This window comes from Phyllobates terribilis, unplaced genomic scaffold (genome assembly GCF_046119375.1).
Source record: "Phyllobates terribilis strain yellow unplaced genomic scaffold, ASM4611937v1 Scaffold_1__5_contigs__length_1240528914, whole genome shotgun sequence".
NCBI classification, from domain to species: Eukaryota; Metazoa; Chordata; class Amphibia; order Anura; family Dendrobatidae; genus Phyllobates; species Phyllobates terribilis.
The window spans coordinates 186,299,028-186,315,909 of NW_027362761.1; the positions used below are offsets into that span (position 1 = coordinate 186,299,028).

A 16,882-nucleotide genomic window follows, 5' to 3' on the forward strand; every position below is an offset into this window, starting at 1 on the left:
AATTTGTCGTTCTCCAGAAAGTCTCTCATAGCTCCACCAATCCACCAGTATTTGAACCTTAGGCCATATTCACACATTCCGTATTTGGTCTGTTTTTTGCCTCAGTATGTGTAAGCCAAAACCAGGAGTGGGTGATAAATACAGAAGTGGTGACGTGTTTCTATGATATTTTTCCTCTGATTGTTCCACTCCTGGTTTTGGCTTACAAATACTGAGGTAAAATACTGACCAAATACTGAATGTGTGAATGTGGCCTAACTCACTAACTACCCTTGTTTCCTAAGTAGTTGTGTAGCAATCTGGGTTTTGGATTGTAAACACGACACAAGATATGGTCCATTATTTATAAAGTGTCATCATTAAGTAGTCACTCAGTTGGGTAATTGAGATTTAGATTAGTTTTCTGCACTTAAAAAAAAACAAGCAAACAAAAAAAAAACCCTGTTAGATATGGAATAACATAATTAAAAAAATTGTACAGCATAGAAATGTATTGCTACTTGTCACAATAAATGTCAAAGTTCATGGTTCCTGTCCGATCTGTGCATATTTTGAGGAAGCTGTGACGTGCTGTACCGATATGTGACAACTCCAGCCAATCATGGCAGTAATGTCAGTATCTACTCCACCTGTGATGGTCTTGGATGGTTACCTGCACAGCATCAGTAATATTATCATAGAACAGTGGGACCACAAACCACTAGATCTGAAGAGGAAGGGGATTATATTTTTAGTATGGGATTATTTTCACTACGTTATCACACATGCAGCTGCCAGTTTATTTCCTCAAAACTGAAATAACCCCTTTATTGCTTCGACAATGCATAAAATAGCTGTGCTGGCACTACATGTGCGACTTTGATGTGGCTGTATACCAGCGACAAGAAGTGTAGTGTAGCTGCAGCCAGAACATAGACCACAGAACAAAGGCCTCTTCTTCATCTTTACAGTAGCTGCTTTGTGTCTTTTGGTCCATAGTTTCTGTTGGTCTTCGGTTTCTTAGGATGTACAATGTAGAGCTTTAAAAACAGAGACAAATTAATTACAGTTCAGTAAAATCCTTATAATCTTAGTAGCTGAAAATGTCTGAACAAGGACATATACAGCGAGAGATGGGCATTTTTACAATTAGTTTACAGAGGAATTAAACAACTTTTATTCTATAAAGACTGAGCTTTTTACATCAGGCCGGAAACCCCCTTTAAAATAGTAATGTATTGTAATATGACAATAAGTATGAGTGCCGCCGTGGCCAGCTTCTCTTGTGTACTGTACATAGAGCAGCTTATGTATCAAAGGTAGCAGAGCAGCACGCAAGGAACAACCCCAAAACCCAATATCGGACCTATTTTTTCTCTTTTTTTTACTTTTTCTCTGGGTGCATGGCAGCACCTTTGTAGTGATTTCCTGACTACAGACATTTATGGTACATCAATTGTATCTGCCATAAATGTTTGATTGGCATGGTCATGAACTGCAGAGAACTTGCCTTTTCATCGGTGTTCTGGTGTCCTCCCTTTGCAATAGATGTGGCTGTATATTTCTAGTCATCCTCCATTGTAGTGAATAAAAGATATGGAATGATTGGTTACTGCCTATCCAGTGACTGTTTACCATATACAGTGGTGAGATCACATCTACAGAGCTGCACCCGATCCCTGGGCTCTGTGGCTCTGCCATTACAAACAGCACAAATTGCTGAGCCCAGTTTTATAGTTAATACTGTTTAAAATTGGGATCTAAGGGGTAACGTTTCTCCTTGTGGAGAGTGATAAGTCAGGCCTGGCATGCCAAGGTGAGAAGACTTATACACCATGCATGCTCCTCTGGGAATTTAAATGTGCAAATTGCCTCTTCAGAGACGAAGAGGACTAGAACTCTAGTGCCACCTACTGGAAGTAGCAATCTTAATGCATACTGTTTTAAAAAAAACAAAACACATTTGTATCAAGTTCAACCAAGTGATTCTCATGATGAATGAATGTTATCAGCTAGGTTGAATGGGCACTAGGGCAACAATAATTGACAATATGACAACACATTCAGAATTAAAGGGTCTGTGCCAGGGGCGTACATAGGAATCATGGGGCCCCATAGCAGAAGTTCTAATTGCCCCCCCCCCTCCCAAAAAAAAAAAATGTAAATAATTGTTGGGGGCACAGAAGAGCAGATCTCACAACTTTCCATCCGTTGCATAGCAATTTTCTTCCCTGCTGAAGTCCTAGATTCCTCTTTCATTGCCCCATAAAATGTGATGCCAACAAAAGTGTCCCCCCCCCCCCCCCCCCCCCCCTTAACACAGTATGATACTCCCATGGTGCATTCCTCCTCATTAGCCTCTACATGCACAGTGAAATGACCCTACTGTCAGGGCTGTGGAGTGGGAGTCGGTATAAAATGGACAGACTCCTAAAATATATAATAAATTGGGTACAATAGTTCAGTGCAGTTTGTGGGGAATATTTTTTTCATAAGAATTTGGGAAAGTTATGAAATGTCCTATAAATGTCTGTCCTATTCCTGATCTAAGGGTCTAGACTTCTAGCTGAGATGAATCTGTGCTACAGTAAATTTATCACTTAAACATGAGCCATGTATGAGGGAGTCGCAGTTGGAGTCGGTGTCATGGAAATTGAGGAGTCGGAGGTTTGGCTTACTGACTCCACAGCCCTGCCTACTGTACCTCATCTCAACTCCCAGGGCAAAGTATGGTGACCCCAACATAGTATAATCCCCCAACTGTGACCCCCACACAGCCTTCCATGCAGTATAGTGGGCCTACATACAGTATAATGACCCCCACACCTCTCCACACTCCACTGAGTATAATGCACTCCCCATGGTCCTCCACACAGTATAATGCACTCCTTATGGTCCTCCACACAGTATAATGCACTCGACATGGTCCTCCACACAGTATAATGCACTCGACATGGTCCTCCACACAGTATAATGCACTCGACATGGTCCTCCACACAGTATAATGCACTCGACATGGTCCTCCACACAGTATAATGCACTCCCCATGGTCCTCCACACAGTAAAATGCACTCCCCATGGTCCTCCACACCGTATAATGCGCTCCCCATGGTCCTCCACACAGTATAATGCGCTCCCCATGGTCCTGTACACAGTATAATGAACTCCCCATGGTCCTCCACACAGTATAATGAACTCCCCATGGTTCTGTATGCAGTATAATGCAGCCCCCCATAGGGTAAAAGGCGGCCCCCACCATAGGGTAAAATGAAGCCCCAGTCCTCCAGTACTATCAGTACTCACTGATTTACAAAAATAAATAAATACCGCTCCTCGTTCCCCGCTGCTTCAGTCTCTGTCATCACCTCAGCAGCTGCCAGCTCCACTGTCTGACAGAGCGTGGAGCGTCATCACCCCACTGTGTCAGAAGCGGAGGAGTAATGAGGGAGATGGAGTGTCATATGACTATCCCTCCTCCATCATTGCTTTCAACCAGGGCCGGCTCCAGGTTTTCGTGGGCCCCGGGCGAAAGAGTCTCAGTGGCCCCTTTAATACATACCAACATTCATGATGCACAGATATGGTGGAGAAATGTAGGTATACAACACAGGGCAAAGGCTGCCCCCTCACCCTTCACATATGCAAACATGCACACACACAGCACACAGACATGCACACACACAGTACACAGACATGCTTGTACGCACACATGCACGCATGCACACAGTACGCAGACATGCTTGTACACGGTACGCAGACATGCAGATGGTACACAGATATGCACACATACATATGCAGACAAGCACATACACAGATACGTACATATTTGAACACATTCTTAAAAACACATAAAACGGACATAAATATATATATACACAGCATACACACTGACATACACACAATACACATTAGAAATATATTTAATACGGGGACTGGGGAATCTAGTGGCAAGCCTCACTTATCTGCCCCTTGTCCTGTGTCCGGTCCAGCTGTGCAGGGCCGCCGGCATGTCTGATGGCCACCACAGGCTCTGGACCATCAGAGGGGCCCACTCGCCGTCGGGGCCCAGACCGCTCCCCCAGCATGTCCACAGAGATGACCTCCGGCAGTGTTTGATTGCCGGCACTTAATCTGGGCCCCCTCCTGCACCCTCTGCTCCGCCGGCGCTGCTTAATTGCCGCCATTTCATCAGGGACCCCCTCCATTGGGGCCTCCCTTAAACAGGGCCCCCCCTCCATCGGGGCCTCCCTTAAACAGGGCCCCCCTCCATCGGGGCCTCCCTTAAACAGGGCCCCCCCTCCATCGGGGCCTCCCTTAAACAGGGCCCCCCCTCCTGCACCCCCCGCTCCGCTGTTTGATTGCCGCCGCCCGCCGTCACTGATTTCAGACATGGCCGCGCGCAGTGCACTGTGCGGCTGTGTCTGCTAGTAATGACGCGTCAGGGGCGACACAAGCACAATTAAAGGCGCAGTGTCACCCCTGCCGTCATTACTACAAGACACAGCTGCACAGCGCATGGCAATGTCTGAACACAGTGGCGGCGGCAATCAAACAGCGGAGCGGGGGTTACAGAAGGGGGGCGACTGCTATCGGGCCCCCTCGGCTCACGGGCCCCATAGCAGTCGCGTGGCCTGCCGCCATTGGCGGTACGCCACTGGTCTGTGCCAAGTTTTAAACTGATATACTTGGCTATATCCTTCAGTTCCATAGAGAATGAATGGAACAGTGATGCGCAAGTTCAACCTCTGCTCTGTTCAAAATGGGGCCTTGCAGTGCCCTGTTCCCAGGATTGCTGGGAATCCCAGTGGTCAGACCAACAGTGATGGATTAAAATCTTGAAGGGCACGAAGGTCCCCCTGTTCACGCCAGCACATGTCCAGGTCCGTTTGAAGTTCGCCAATGAGCATCTGGTTGATCCAGAAGTGGCGAGGAAGAAGAAGGATGAGTACAACCCCAAGAACACCGTTCCAACAGTGAAGCATGGTGGGAGAAACATAATAATTTGGGGGTGCTTTTCTGCAAAGGGGGACTGGATGACTGCACCGTTTTGAAGGGAGATGGGGTGATACATCGTGAGATGTTGGCCAACAAACTCCATCCCTCAGTAAGAGCATTGAAGAAGGGTTGTGGCTGGGCCTTCCAGCATGACAATGACCCGAAACACATAGCCAGGGAAACGAAGGAGTGGCTCAATAAGAAGCATTTCAAGGTCCTGGAGTGGCCTAGTCAGTCTCCAGACCTGAACCTAATAGAAAATCTTTGTAGGGAGTTGAAACTCAATGTTGCCCCGCGACAGATCCGAAACCTGAAAGATCCAGAGAAGATCTGTATGGAGGAGTGGGCCAAAATCCCTGTTACAGTGTGTGCAAAACTTGGTCAAGAACTACAAGAAACTTCTGATCTCTGTAATTGCAAATAAAGGTTTCTATACCAAATATTAAGTTCTGTTTTTCTATTGTATCAAATACTAATTTCATGCGATAAAATGCAAATTAATTTTTTAAAAATCATACAATGTGATTTTTTTTGGATTACTTTTTTAGATTCTGTCTCTCACAGTTGGAATGTACCTATGATAAAAATTACAGAACTCTCCATTCTGTGTAGGTGGGAAAACTTGCAAAATCAGCAGTGTATCAAATACTTATTTTCCCCATAGTCAATAAAATAACTTACCAACTCTTTTAATGTCCGCGTACACACTACAGAGAATTTCCTCTTTTGTTTTCATGCCATCCAAAAAAACTAAAAAAGCAAAAATGATAAAAAAAATAATTATTAATTATCATAGAGGCTTGGTGGTGTTTAATTTTCGAATTAAAGAAGGAATCGCTACCATTTATTAAAGAAGAAGAAGTCCCAGTAATTTTTTTCCCCTAAAGTGTTCTAATTATGTAAGAAATGTAATCCATTGCCGCTATGGGTCAGCTTCTGGGTCACGTGAGCGATCCTCTCTCTTGCCAGTTCACACAGGGACTTCTGTGTGGTGTGGTTCCTCTCCCGTCAATGTAAGTCTATGAGACTAAAGGTGCAGTCAGCCTGCCATATGACGTGAGGATCGCATCGCAATCCTTGCACTAGCTCGTGGCTCTCTTGACTTAAGCGGGACAGCGTGGATATATTTCTATGCAGCTGTCACGCTCAGGTCAGGAGAGCTGACAGCCAGTCTGAGCGAGTAATACGGCAGTCTGAATGCACCCTAATAACAAGGCTCTGTAGACTTACATTATGAAAGCGTTTTCTGGTCCATGTGTGATACAGCTAGTCTGTTTTCATGTCATGTGACAGAAGAGGACCGGAGTGATGCTGCAGACCAGGAGGATGGTGACTGGTAAGTGTTTTATTATCTTGGCATTACATCTCATACATAATTATAATTATTTACGGGAAAAAAAATATTTTTACTTCTTTAGGCTTTTGGCATACTTTAGTAGGTTATGCTTGTTCAGCAAAATCTAAAAAATATTTTCTAAAGTATTCCATAGCCCCCAAAATGTTGGAAATGTGCACAGTATTTTATTTTTATAATAGACCCCAATATCCTATTTTATTGTATGGATATAGGATTTGCATGTTTCCTTAGTACAAGCTGGAATTCATCTGAAAAGCACGTACCACCATAGTAGTACAATATCACATAATACTCAAAAATAATGATTGGAATAAAGGCTAATTGTTTTTAAAAATATTTCTGTAATGTTCTATTTTCCACAAATATAAATGCAGTATGTAATGTAGACATCTAATACCTATTTCCCGTGGGAGCTTGTCCATTTCTTCTTTGTGCTTTATATACATGGGCCACACGTGTCCATCAAAGTATCCCGGAGGATCTGGAGGGTCATAAACCCGTGTGCTGGGTACAGGGCAAATTTATTACTTTCCAGTACATCTTATCAACAGCACATATCGTACTTCACTATATAGTATTCTGAATGTTTTACTTTATTTTTCCAATGCCGAGTCGGTCAAAAGGAAAGAACCTACACCCTGGCTCCTGTTTTGGTGTCATTTATATTCTCCAATGTCCTGCAATACACTCAACAATTATCTTTTAAAGTGGTTATTAAACCCTTCACTCTCCAGCCTGTTTTCACCTTCCTGACCAGGCCAATTTTTTCAATTATGACCAGTGTCACTCATACTCATCTGCGAGAAAAACGGACGAGTGCAATCCGATAAAAAATCTGACTGCACTCTGACTAATGTTATTCTATGATTGCCTGCTGCTCTGAGATTTTTTCTCAGCTGGAATCACACTGAGAAACAAAAAAATTGCAGCATGCTGCGTATATCGGATGAGACTCGCCAATGCAAGTCAATGGGTGCGAGAAAAAAAATCGCACCACACTCGGACTATGCGTGTGCCATCCGATTTTTACGCACCCATCTCCTAGAAACCAAACACTTCATTAGCCAAGTACAGTAAATTCACAGTGTGACCTGTCAGAATAGAATAAAAAGAATTGATAAATACGGTACATAGAATAGAGAGAAATATGTGAGTGACATATATAATTAATACAGTGCGTTTGTAGCTTACTGTACATGTATTTTAGTAATAAATAAATTACAGAAAAAAAATGGTGTAGGATCCCCCGAAATGTTGCTAACCAGCTGAGGGAAAGCGGACAGCTGGGGGCTGAAGTTTATAGCCTGGGAAGGATGTAATAAACATGGAGCTTCCCAGGCTATTAATATCAGCTCACAGCTGTATACTTAGCCTTTACTGGTTATTAAAATGGGAGACCCCCCCCCCTCCCAAAATAATGACATGGGAGTCCTTTGTTGAAATAAATAACCCCCTCTTTTACCCATTTATTACAACCCCTGGCAAAAATTATGGAATCACCGAGCTCGGAGGATGTTCATTCAGTTGTTTAATGTTGTTGAAAAAAAGCAGATCACAGACATGGCACGAAACTAAAGTCATTTCAAATGGCAACTTTAGGGCTTTAAGAAACACTAAAAGAAATCAAGATAAAAAATGTGGTACTCAGGAAGGGTAATTTTTTTCAGGACAAGCAGAGGGAAAAAGTTATGGAGTCACTCAATTCTGAGGAAAAAATTATGGAATCATGAAAAACAAACACACAAAAGAACACTCCAATACATCACTAGTATTTTGTTGCACCACCTCTGGCTTTAATAACAGCTTGCAGTCTCTGAGGCATGGACTTAATGAGTGACAAACAGTACTCTTCTTCAATCTGGCTCCAACTTTCTCTGATTGCTGTTGCCAGATCAGCTTTGCAGGTTGGAGCCTTGTCATGGACCATTTTCTTCAATTTCCACCAAAGATTTTCAATTGGATTGAGATCCGGACTATTTTCAGGCCATGACATTGACCTTATGTGTCTTCTTTCAAGGAATGTTTTCACAGTTTTTGCTCTATGGCAGGATCCATTATCATCTTGAAAAAATGATGTCATCATCCCCAAACATCCTTTCAATTGATGGGATAAGAAAACTGTCCAAAATATCAATGTAAACTTGGGCATTTATTGAAGATGTAATGACAGCCATCTCCCCAGTGCCTTTACCTGACATGCAGCCCCATATCATCAATGACTGTGGAAATTTGCATGTTCTCTTCATGCAGTCATCTTTATAAATCTCATTGGAATGGCACCAAACAAAAGTTCCAGCATCGTCACCTTGCCCAATGCAGATTCGCGATTCATCACGGAATATGACTTTCAGCCAGTCATCCACAGTCCACGATTGCTTTTCCTTAGCCCATTGTAACCTTGTTTTTTTCTGTTTAAGTGTTAATGATGGCTTATATTTAGCTTTTCTGTATGTAAATCCCATTTCCTTTACATAGTAACATAGTTTTTAAGGTTGAAGGAAGACTAAGTTCATCTAGTTCAACCCATAGCCTTTAGGCGGTTTCTTACAGTTCGGTCACAGACATGGACTCCAGTTTCCTCCCATTCGTTCCTCATTTGTTTTATTGTGCATTTCCTCTTTTGGAGACATATTGCTTTAAGTTTCCGGTCTTGATGCTTTGATGTCGTCCTTGGTCTACCAGTATGTTTGCCTTTAACATCCTTCCCATGTTGTTTGTATTTGGTCCTGATTTTAGACACAGCCGATTGTGAATAACCAACATCTTTTGCAACATTGCGTGATGATTTACCTTCTTTTAAGAGTTTGATAATCCTCTCCTTTGTTTCAATTGACATCTCTCGTGTTGGAGCCATGATTCATGTCAGTCCACTTGGTGCAACAGCTCTGCAAGGTGTGATCACTAGTGATGAGCGAGCACTAAAATGCTCGGGTCGAGCAAATTGGAATACTCGGGTGCTCGACCCGAGCAACGAGCCCAATGTAAGTCTATGGGAAACTCGAGCATTTTTCAGGCGTCTCCCCCCGGCTGTCAGCAGAGGGCCTAAAAATTGCGCAAATCAATGGGAACAGTGCTCAAATGACATGGGATCAGCATGGGGAAGACCCCTGGAAGCATTTCTGACTCCCAGGTCACTGCTGTCAACAACGTTGTCAGAGGTATTACGCCATTTTTACGGACTCGCAATAAAACATACCAAAATGAAACCAAAATGGATTTTCCTGGGAAATATGTTAAGGAACATCCTTTCCATGACATGTACAATGTATATAAATAACCAACAACAAAAATACTCCTCCACACCTTGGGCTATGTTCACACGTAGCGTTTTTGATGCGTTTTTGCACTTTTGCATTGCTTTCAACAAAGACAAATGCATTCACTGGGAAAGGTCATTTTAATATTTTACAACCTTATCTGGCCATGTGGTGTGTGACACATCATCAGACACATGCATACAGTGCTGAAAAGACATGGGAACAGCATGGGGAAGACCTCTGGAAGCCTTTCTGACTCCCAGGTCACTGCCTAAAAGTGTGCCCATCATAAGTGATCCTTGGCGCATGCGAAGATGCCTCCCGCCATGCACCTGTCATTGCAGACTTGCAACAATCACCGCCCATGTCCTTGTCCCAGTGCAGCGTTCAGTTGTCCCTACCCCATTCCTTGGAATGCAAGCGCAAGTATGCAGCCAGCCACCCAGCCACAGGCTGCAATACTATACTGCCAAATTTTTGACAGCTGCTTGTACTTGAAATGTGGCCTTTTAGGCTCGTGGAGGCGGAAGCTTTTCATAACCTCATGCCGGCGGCGGCCGGGTGTCCATACTCGGTCCCCAGCCGCCACTGTTTCTCCCGGTGTCGCCTCCGCCTTCCACAAGCACGGGTCCCACAACATTACTCGTGCCCTCCCCACTGCACTTACTGGGAAGGACCGCCTAACCACAAACACGTGGACAGGTGAATGTGGCCAGGGACGATACGGAGCCAGTCCACAACTTTTTTTGCTGAGAGTTGTATTTAGCTCGGTGAAAGGACTGACATAGAGGGAAACCGTATCTACTCCGGCTGTCATTTCTCCGTCACCAGGTTCCGCCCATTGTCACACACGACCATGCCTGGCTGTATGTTCAGCGGTGAGAGCCACAGATCAGGCTGCTGTGTTACAGCTTTCAACAACTCTGCAGCGCTGGGCAGTTTGTCAATTAAGCATGTTATCTTCAGCACAGCCTGTTGGCGCTTGGCCAAGGCAGTGCTGCAGTGCTGTCAGTTTGTGACTGATGTGGTCATTTCGGAGATGGAGGAGGAGGTGCATGAGCTGAACAATGTGATTACATTGAGGTTAAATTGAGGTCAATCTCTGACAGCGGCATTTAACATCGCCGCGCCTGAAGCACGGCATAGCCCCGCCCATCGGTGACTCCGTCACGTGATCGCGGGTCACCGATGGGTGGTCATGACAACCCTGGGTCTGCAGCAGACACCAGTGGTTGTCATGTAAAGATTACTATGAGCGCCACCTAGTGGTCGTCGCTCATAGTACAGGAGCATTTCTGCTACATACAGGTGATCTGCTGATCATCTGTATGTAGCAGAGGCGATCGGACAGTTGCTGCTTCTAGTCTCCTATGGAGACTATAGAAGCAAGCAAAAAGTTTAAAAAAAATGTTTCTAAAAATATAAAAAAAATTAAAAAAATATAAAAGTTTAAATCACCCCCCTTTTGCCCCATTCAAAATAAAATAATAAAAAAATAAACCCCACATACACATATTTGGTATCGCCGCGTTCAGAATCGCCCGATCTATCAATATAAAAAAGAATTAATCCGATCAGTAAACAGCGTAATGAGAAAAAAATTCTAAACGCCAAAATTACGTTTTTTTGGTCGCCGCAACATTGCAATAAAATGCAATAACGGGCGATCAAAACATCGGATCTACCCCAAAATGGTATTAATAAAAACGTCAGCTCGGCGCGCAAAAATTAAACCCTGACCCGGCCCCAGATCCCGAAAAATGGAGACGCTACGGGTCTCGGAAAATGGCGCCATTTTTTTAAATGTTTTTTAGCAAACTTTGGATTTTTTTTGACCACTTATATAAAAAAGAACCTATACATGTTTGGTGTCTACGAACTCGTAATCACCTGGAGAATAATGATGGTGGGTCAGTTTTAGCATTCAGTGAACGTGGTAAAAAAAATAAAAAAAAAACATCTGTGGTATTGCACTTTTTTTGCAATTTCACTGCACTTGGATTTTTTTCCCCGTTTTCCAGTAAATGATATGGTAAAACTAGTAATGGTGTTTAAAAGTACAACTTGTCCCGCAAAAAATAAGCCCTCACATGGCCATATTGACCAAAAAATAAAAACGCTATGGCTCTGGGAACAAGGGGAGCAAAAAACGAAAATGCAAAAACGGAAAATCCCAAGGTCACGAATGGGTTAACAAGTGGGTCTCCTATACTGTTATTGAGTATCCAGTGACTGCAAGGGCTGCCAAAAACTTGGACGCAAACCCAATACCCCTTTGAAGAGACATAGAGGAGGGTCTCAGTAAAAAAAATGTTCCCATTATAAAGGAGCGGGTCTCCTATAGTGGTAATGCCCATGCTGTGACTGCAATGGCTGCCAAAATTTGGGAAAAACCCCACTAAGAATTTAAAGACACATAGAGCAGGGCCACAGTAACAACAAATTCCCTTTAGAAAGGAGAGAGTCTGTTATACAGTTATAGGGTATGCAGTGAGTCCAACAGCTGACCAATTTTAGGAAAAACCCCACTAAGAATTTAAAGACACCTAGAGAAGGGCCACAGTAATGACAAATTCCCATTAGAAAGGAGAGAGTCTCCCATAGTGTTGGCCTATGCAGTGAATGCAAGGGCTGCCAAAAATTTGGAGGCACTTCAATGCCCCTTGGAAGAGACGTGGAGGAGGGCCTCATAAAAAAATGTCCCCATTAGAAAGGAGCGGGCCTCCTATACTTGTAATGCCCATGCACTAAGTGTATGGGCCGACAAACATTTACCCCCGGGGGGTATACATGAACATACTGTATAAAAAAACATTTTTTACGGGCATCATAAACACCCTTTAAAAAAATTATGTGGGTGTTGCATCACGGACCACGGTCACCCTGGTGATATGGTGGTGGAGGATGAGGAGATGGAGGAGGAGAAGAGCAAATAGCCAAAATCAGGAAGCGTATACCCATGTGTGGGTGTGAAAAAGTGCATGGGAATACACCTCCCAAGAAAAGACACTGGATTGGAGTTTGTTACGCTGCTATCATTCAATGGTGTTGAGAAGCCTGGCCCAATCCAGCCCTTGTTCATTTTTATAAGAGTCAGCCTGTCAGCATTTTCAGTTGACAGGCGGATGCGCATATCAGTTATAATTCCACCAGCGGCGCTAAAAACCCGCTCTGATAAAACGCTGGTGGCAGGGCAGGCCAGGACCTCCAAGGCATAGAAAGCCAGTTCATTCCACGTATCCAGCTTGGATACCCAATAATTATAAGGCACAGAGGAATCACAGAGGACGTTGGTATGGTCGGCAAGGTACTCCCTCAGCATCTTCCCAAGCTTTGCACTCCTTGTGAGAGTACCACGCTCCTCAGGGCCTGTGCGATGGGGGGGTCTGAGAAAACTCTCCCAGAACTTTAACAGTGTTACCTGCCTCTGCTGGATTGGAGTTGTGTCTCTCTCGCCTGTACTCCTTGGTTGTCCAACGAAGTGTGCCCTCTGCCGCCAGCGTTTTCAGATGGGATTTTTTTTAATAGTTAAGCAACAAGGGCCTTCTGGTACAGCCCCATTTTTGTAGACCTGTCCGCCTCAGGAATAAGAGATATAAAGTTCTCCTTGTAACGTGGGTCTAGAAGTGTCACCAACCAGTAATGACTGTCACCTAAAATTTATTTTGAGAATGTGAGGGTCATGGGAAAGGCAGCGTAACATAAACTCAGCCATGCGTGCCAGACTACTAACAGGCAAGACTTCCGTGTCCTCACCAAGAGGATGACTGACCATGCTCTCCTCCTCCTCTCTGTCCTCTGGCCATCCACGCTGAACAGACAGTATGACAGCTGTGCAGGTAGTACCGTCTATAGTGCATGAAACTAGCTCCTGTCCTTCCTCCTCCTCCTCTTCCTCATTGTCACCCAATCCACTTTGGGATGAGATGAGGCTTGGCTGTGTGTAATCACCCTGTATGGTTCCTTGCTCCATCTCATCGTGCTCCTCCTGCAATGCATCCTCTTTGATTGTGAGCAGAGAGCGTTTCAGAAGATCGAGAAGCGGGATGGTGAAGCTAATTATGGCGTCATCGCCGCTCACCATCTTGGTGGAGTCTTCAAAGTTTTGGAGGATGGTACATATGTCTGACATCCCTGTTCACTCCTGATGTCTTATGTGTGGAGTCTGAACTGAATACCGACGGCCTTGTTGATGCTGGTACTCAACAACTGCCCTCTTCTGCTCACAAATCTTTCCCAACATCTGCAGTGTAGAGTTCCAACGCGTGGGGACATCACACACCAGTCTGTGAGCCGGAAGCTGCAAACGCTGAAACACTGCAAGGGCGGCGGAAGCTGTAGCTGACTTTCTGAAATGGGCACACAGGCGGCGTACTTTAACAAGCAGATCCGGCAGCTCCAGGTAGGATTTGAGAAACCGTTGAACCACGAGGTTAAGCACATGGGCCAGGCATGGTATGTGTGTGAGCTCGCCTCGCCTCAGAGCCGCCACCAGGTTCCGGCCATTGTCACACACGACCATGCCTGGCTGTAGGTTCAGCGGTGTGAGCCACAGATCTGGCTGCTCTTTCAGAGCTGTCCACAACTCTTCAGCATTGTGCGGTTTTTCACCTAAGCATTTTAGCTTCAGCACAGCCTGCTGCCGCTTGGCTGAGGCAGTGCTGCAGTGCTTCCAGCTTGTGACTGATGTGGTCATTTCGGAGATGGAGGCTGAAGAGGAGGAAGATGAGGTGCAGGAGCTGTAGACCGTGGGGGCAACCTTGATTGACCTAGGGCCCGCAATCCTTGGCGTCGGGAGGACGTGTTCCGTCCCAAGGTAAGACTGGGTCCCGGCTTCCACTATGTTAACCCAGTGTGCCGTCAGCGAGATGTACTGTCCCTGCCCACAAGCACTTGTCCACGTGTCCGCGGTTAGGTGAACGTTACCGGTAACTGCGTTGTTGAGGGCACGGCTAATGTTTTGGGACACGTGCTTGTGTAATGCGGGGACGGCACACCGGGAGAAATTGTGACGGCTGGGGACCGAGTACCGAGGGACGGTCGCCGCCATCAGGTTGCGGATGCTTCCGTCTCCAGAAGCCTAACGCAAGCAGTCGTGAAATGTGAGAATTTAGTAGTGTGGCCTGTGGGGCGTTGGCTGCATATTTGCACTTGCGTTCCAAGGACTGGGGTATGGACAACTGAACGCTGCGCAGGGACAAGGACATGGACGTGCTTCCTGATGCTGCTACTTGAGAGTGTGCAACGACAGGTGCAGGGCAGGAGGAGACTTTGCATGCACCATGGACAGGGGATTGGTTTGCATGCACAACAGCGGAAGAAGCAATGGTGCCACCGGCAGACACTGTTCCTGGTCCCTGGGGTTCGACCCACAAAGTCGGGTGCTTTGCTGCCATGTGTCTGATCATGCTGGTGGTGGTCAGGCTGGTCGTTTTGCCACCCCTGCTGATGCTGGCCTGGCAGGTGGTGCAAATGGCCTTTTGGGGTTATCGGCAGAGTCTTTAAAAAACAACCAGACTTGGGAAGACCTAACAGTTGTATTGGCAACTTCCTTCGTGTTGTTGTTACGGGGAATGGTTGCCTGCCTTCTGTCTGCGGCCACCACACTGCTTCTTCCTGCCTGTTGGGGTGCTCAGCCTCCCTCCCCCTGTGTGCTGCTGTCCTCGCTCTGCATGTCCTCCTGCCAGGTTGGGTCACTTACTATATCATCCACCACCTCGTCTTCCACTTCCGCACCCTGGTCCTCCTCCTGACTTTCTGGCAATTGTGTCTCATCATCGTCCACCTCTTGTGACACTTTCCCACCGTCGCCTTCGTGTGACCGTGGCTACTCAAATATTTGGGCATCGCTACACGCGATCTCCTCTTGCCCCGCTTCAAGTGGATCGGGTGAGAGGCCCGAATCTATAAATGGAAAAGTGAACAGCTCTTCAGAGTGTCCAAGTGTGGGATCAGTTGTCTCTGGGTACTCGGCATAGTGGGAGGAAGGAGGATCAGGGTGAGGAATATGCGGTCCGGACTCACGGCTACTGAGACTTGACCGTGTGAAAGACAGGGTGGTGGTGGTGGCTAAGTGACTGGAAGCATTAACCTCTATCCAACCAACAATATTTTGACACTGCTCTGGGTTCAATAGTGGTGTGCTGCGGTCCCCTAGAAATTGGGACAGGAAGGTCAGGTGAGAAGATGTGGGTGTTTGTTGTGGCACAATTTCGGCTTGCGCACGGCCTTGTCCTCGGCCTCTGCATGCACCATTACCATCACGTCCAGTTCCCCGTCCCTTGCCACGTGCCTTGCTTATTTTAAATGGAGGACAGTATCTTCCACGTTCACTACAAATGACTGAGTTTGGAGCGAAATTATATGTGATCCGTGTGACGGAGAAAACAGAGTTTTAAATACCTGGCCTGTAGGTAAGTAGTTTGAACAGCAAACTGCTGTGAATTGCTTCACTGACACACTAAAGGAAATTTTTAATGGAGGCCAGAAATGGCAGTATTTTATGACAACGTATATGTGATCCATTTGACGGAGAAAACACATTTTTAAATAGCTGGATTTCTAGCGCTGTAATATGGAAAAGACCTGGCTGTATTCTGCAGTGCCAACAAGCAAATGGCGCAGAAAAACGGTGTTCTCTTGATTGCTTTTTAAGCAAATAATGAGGATTAAGATCCAAAGAAAAGTATTCCTGGCCCCTGAGACCTGGGCCTTTGTATAGAAATATCTAACAGCAGCAGAAGGCAGAATTGGAATGGAGCCTCTTGTGCTATATGCACTGCAGTCTACTATATACACAGCCTGCCTATATACCCTGCCTGCCTGATATCTCTGCAGATAGATTAGTTCTCAGAAGGACTGTTTGTTAAGATGGATATGTGTAATGTACGTTTTTTCTCCCTACACTGCCTAATACACAAACAAATCTCTCCCTGACGTAGCAGCACCTCTCCCTACACTGTCTGATCCGGAGTGACTGTGACGAGCATGGCGGCCCCAGGTCTGATATAGACCTGATGACGTTGTGCAGCCAGCCAATCACTGTAATGCCCACAACCAACATGGCTACGGCATTACAGTGCATGGCAGGCAATCCCTGCATGTTCATTGGCTCTCTAAAGAGCGCCAAACATGCAGGGAGGGGACCCGAGTTCCCGCCCGAGCAACCCGGAAATACTCGGCGAGCGCCGAGCAACTCAAGCAGTGAGATGCTTGGGCGAGCACCGAGCAATAGCGAGCATACTCGCTCATCACTAGTGATTAGCGATGAGCGAGCATACTCGCTCATCACTAG

At 45.6% G+C, this 16,882-nt stretch overlaps 1 protein-coding gene across 1 annotated transcript in view; it reads right to left on the reverse strand.

Annotated features, from left to right (window-relative positions):
• Positions 1–330: 330 nt before the first annotated feature.
• Positions 331–16,882, reverse strand: part of NMRK1 (nicotinamide riboside kinase 1) — a 104,411-nt gene continuing 87,859 nt past the window's right edge. The window contains exons 7-9 of the mRNA XM_073670670.1: positions 6,729–6,835; positions 5,656–5,724; positions 331–1,019 (exon numbers count right to left, since the gene is read on the reverse strand). Of these exons, the coding sequence (XP_073526771.1) occupies positions 1,000–1,019; positions 5,656–5,724; positions 6,729–6,835 (196 nt within the window). The 3' untranslated portion in view covers positions 331–999. The remainder of the gene's footprint in view (positions 1,020–5,655; positions 5,725–6,728; positions 6,836–16,882) is intronic.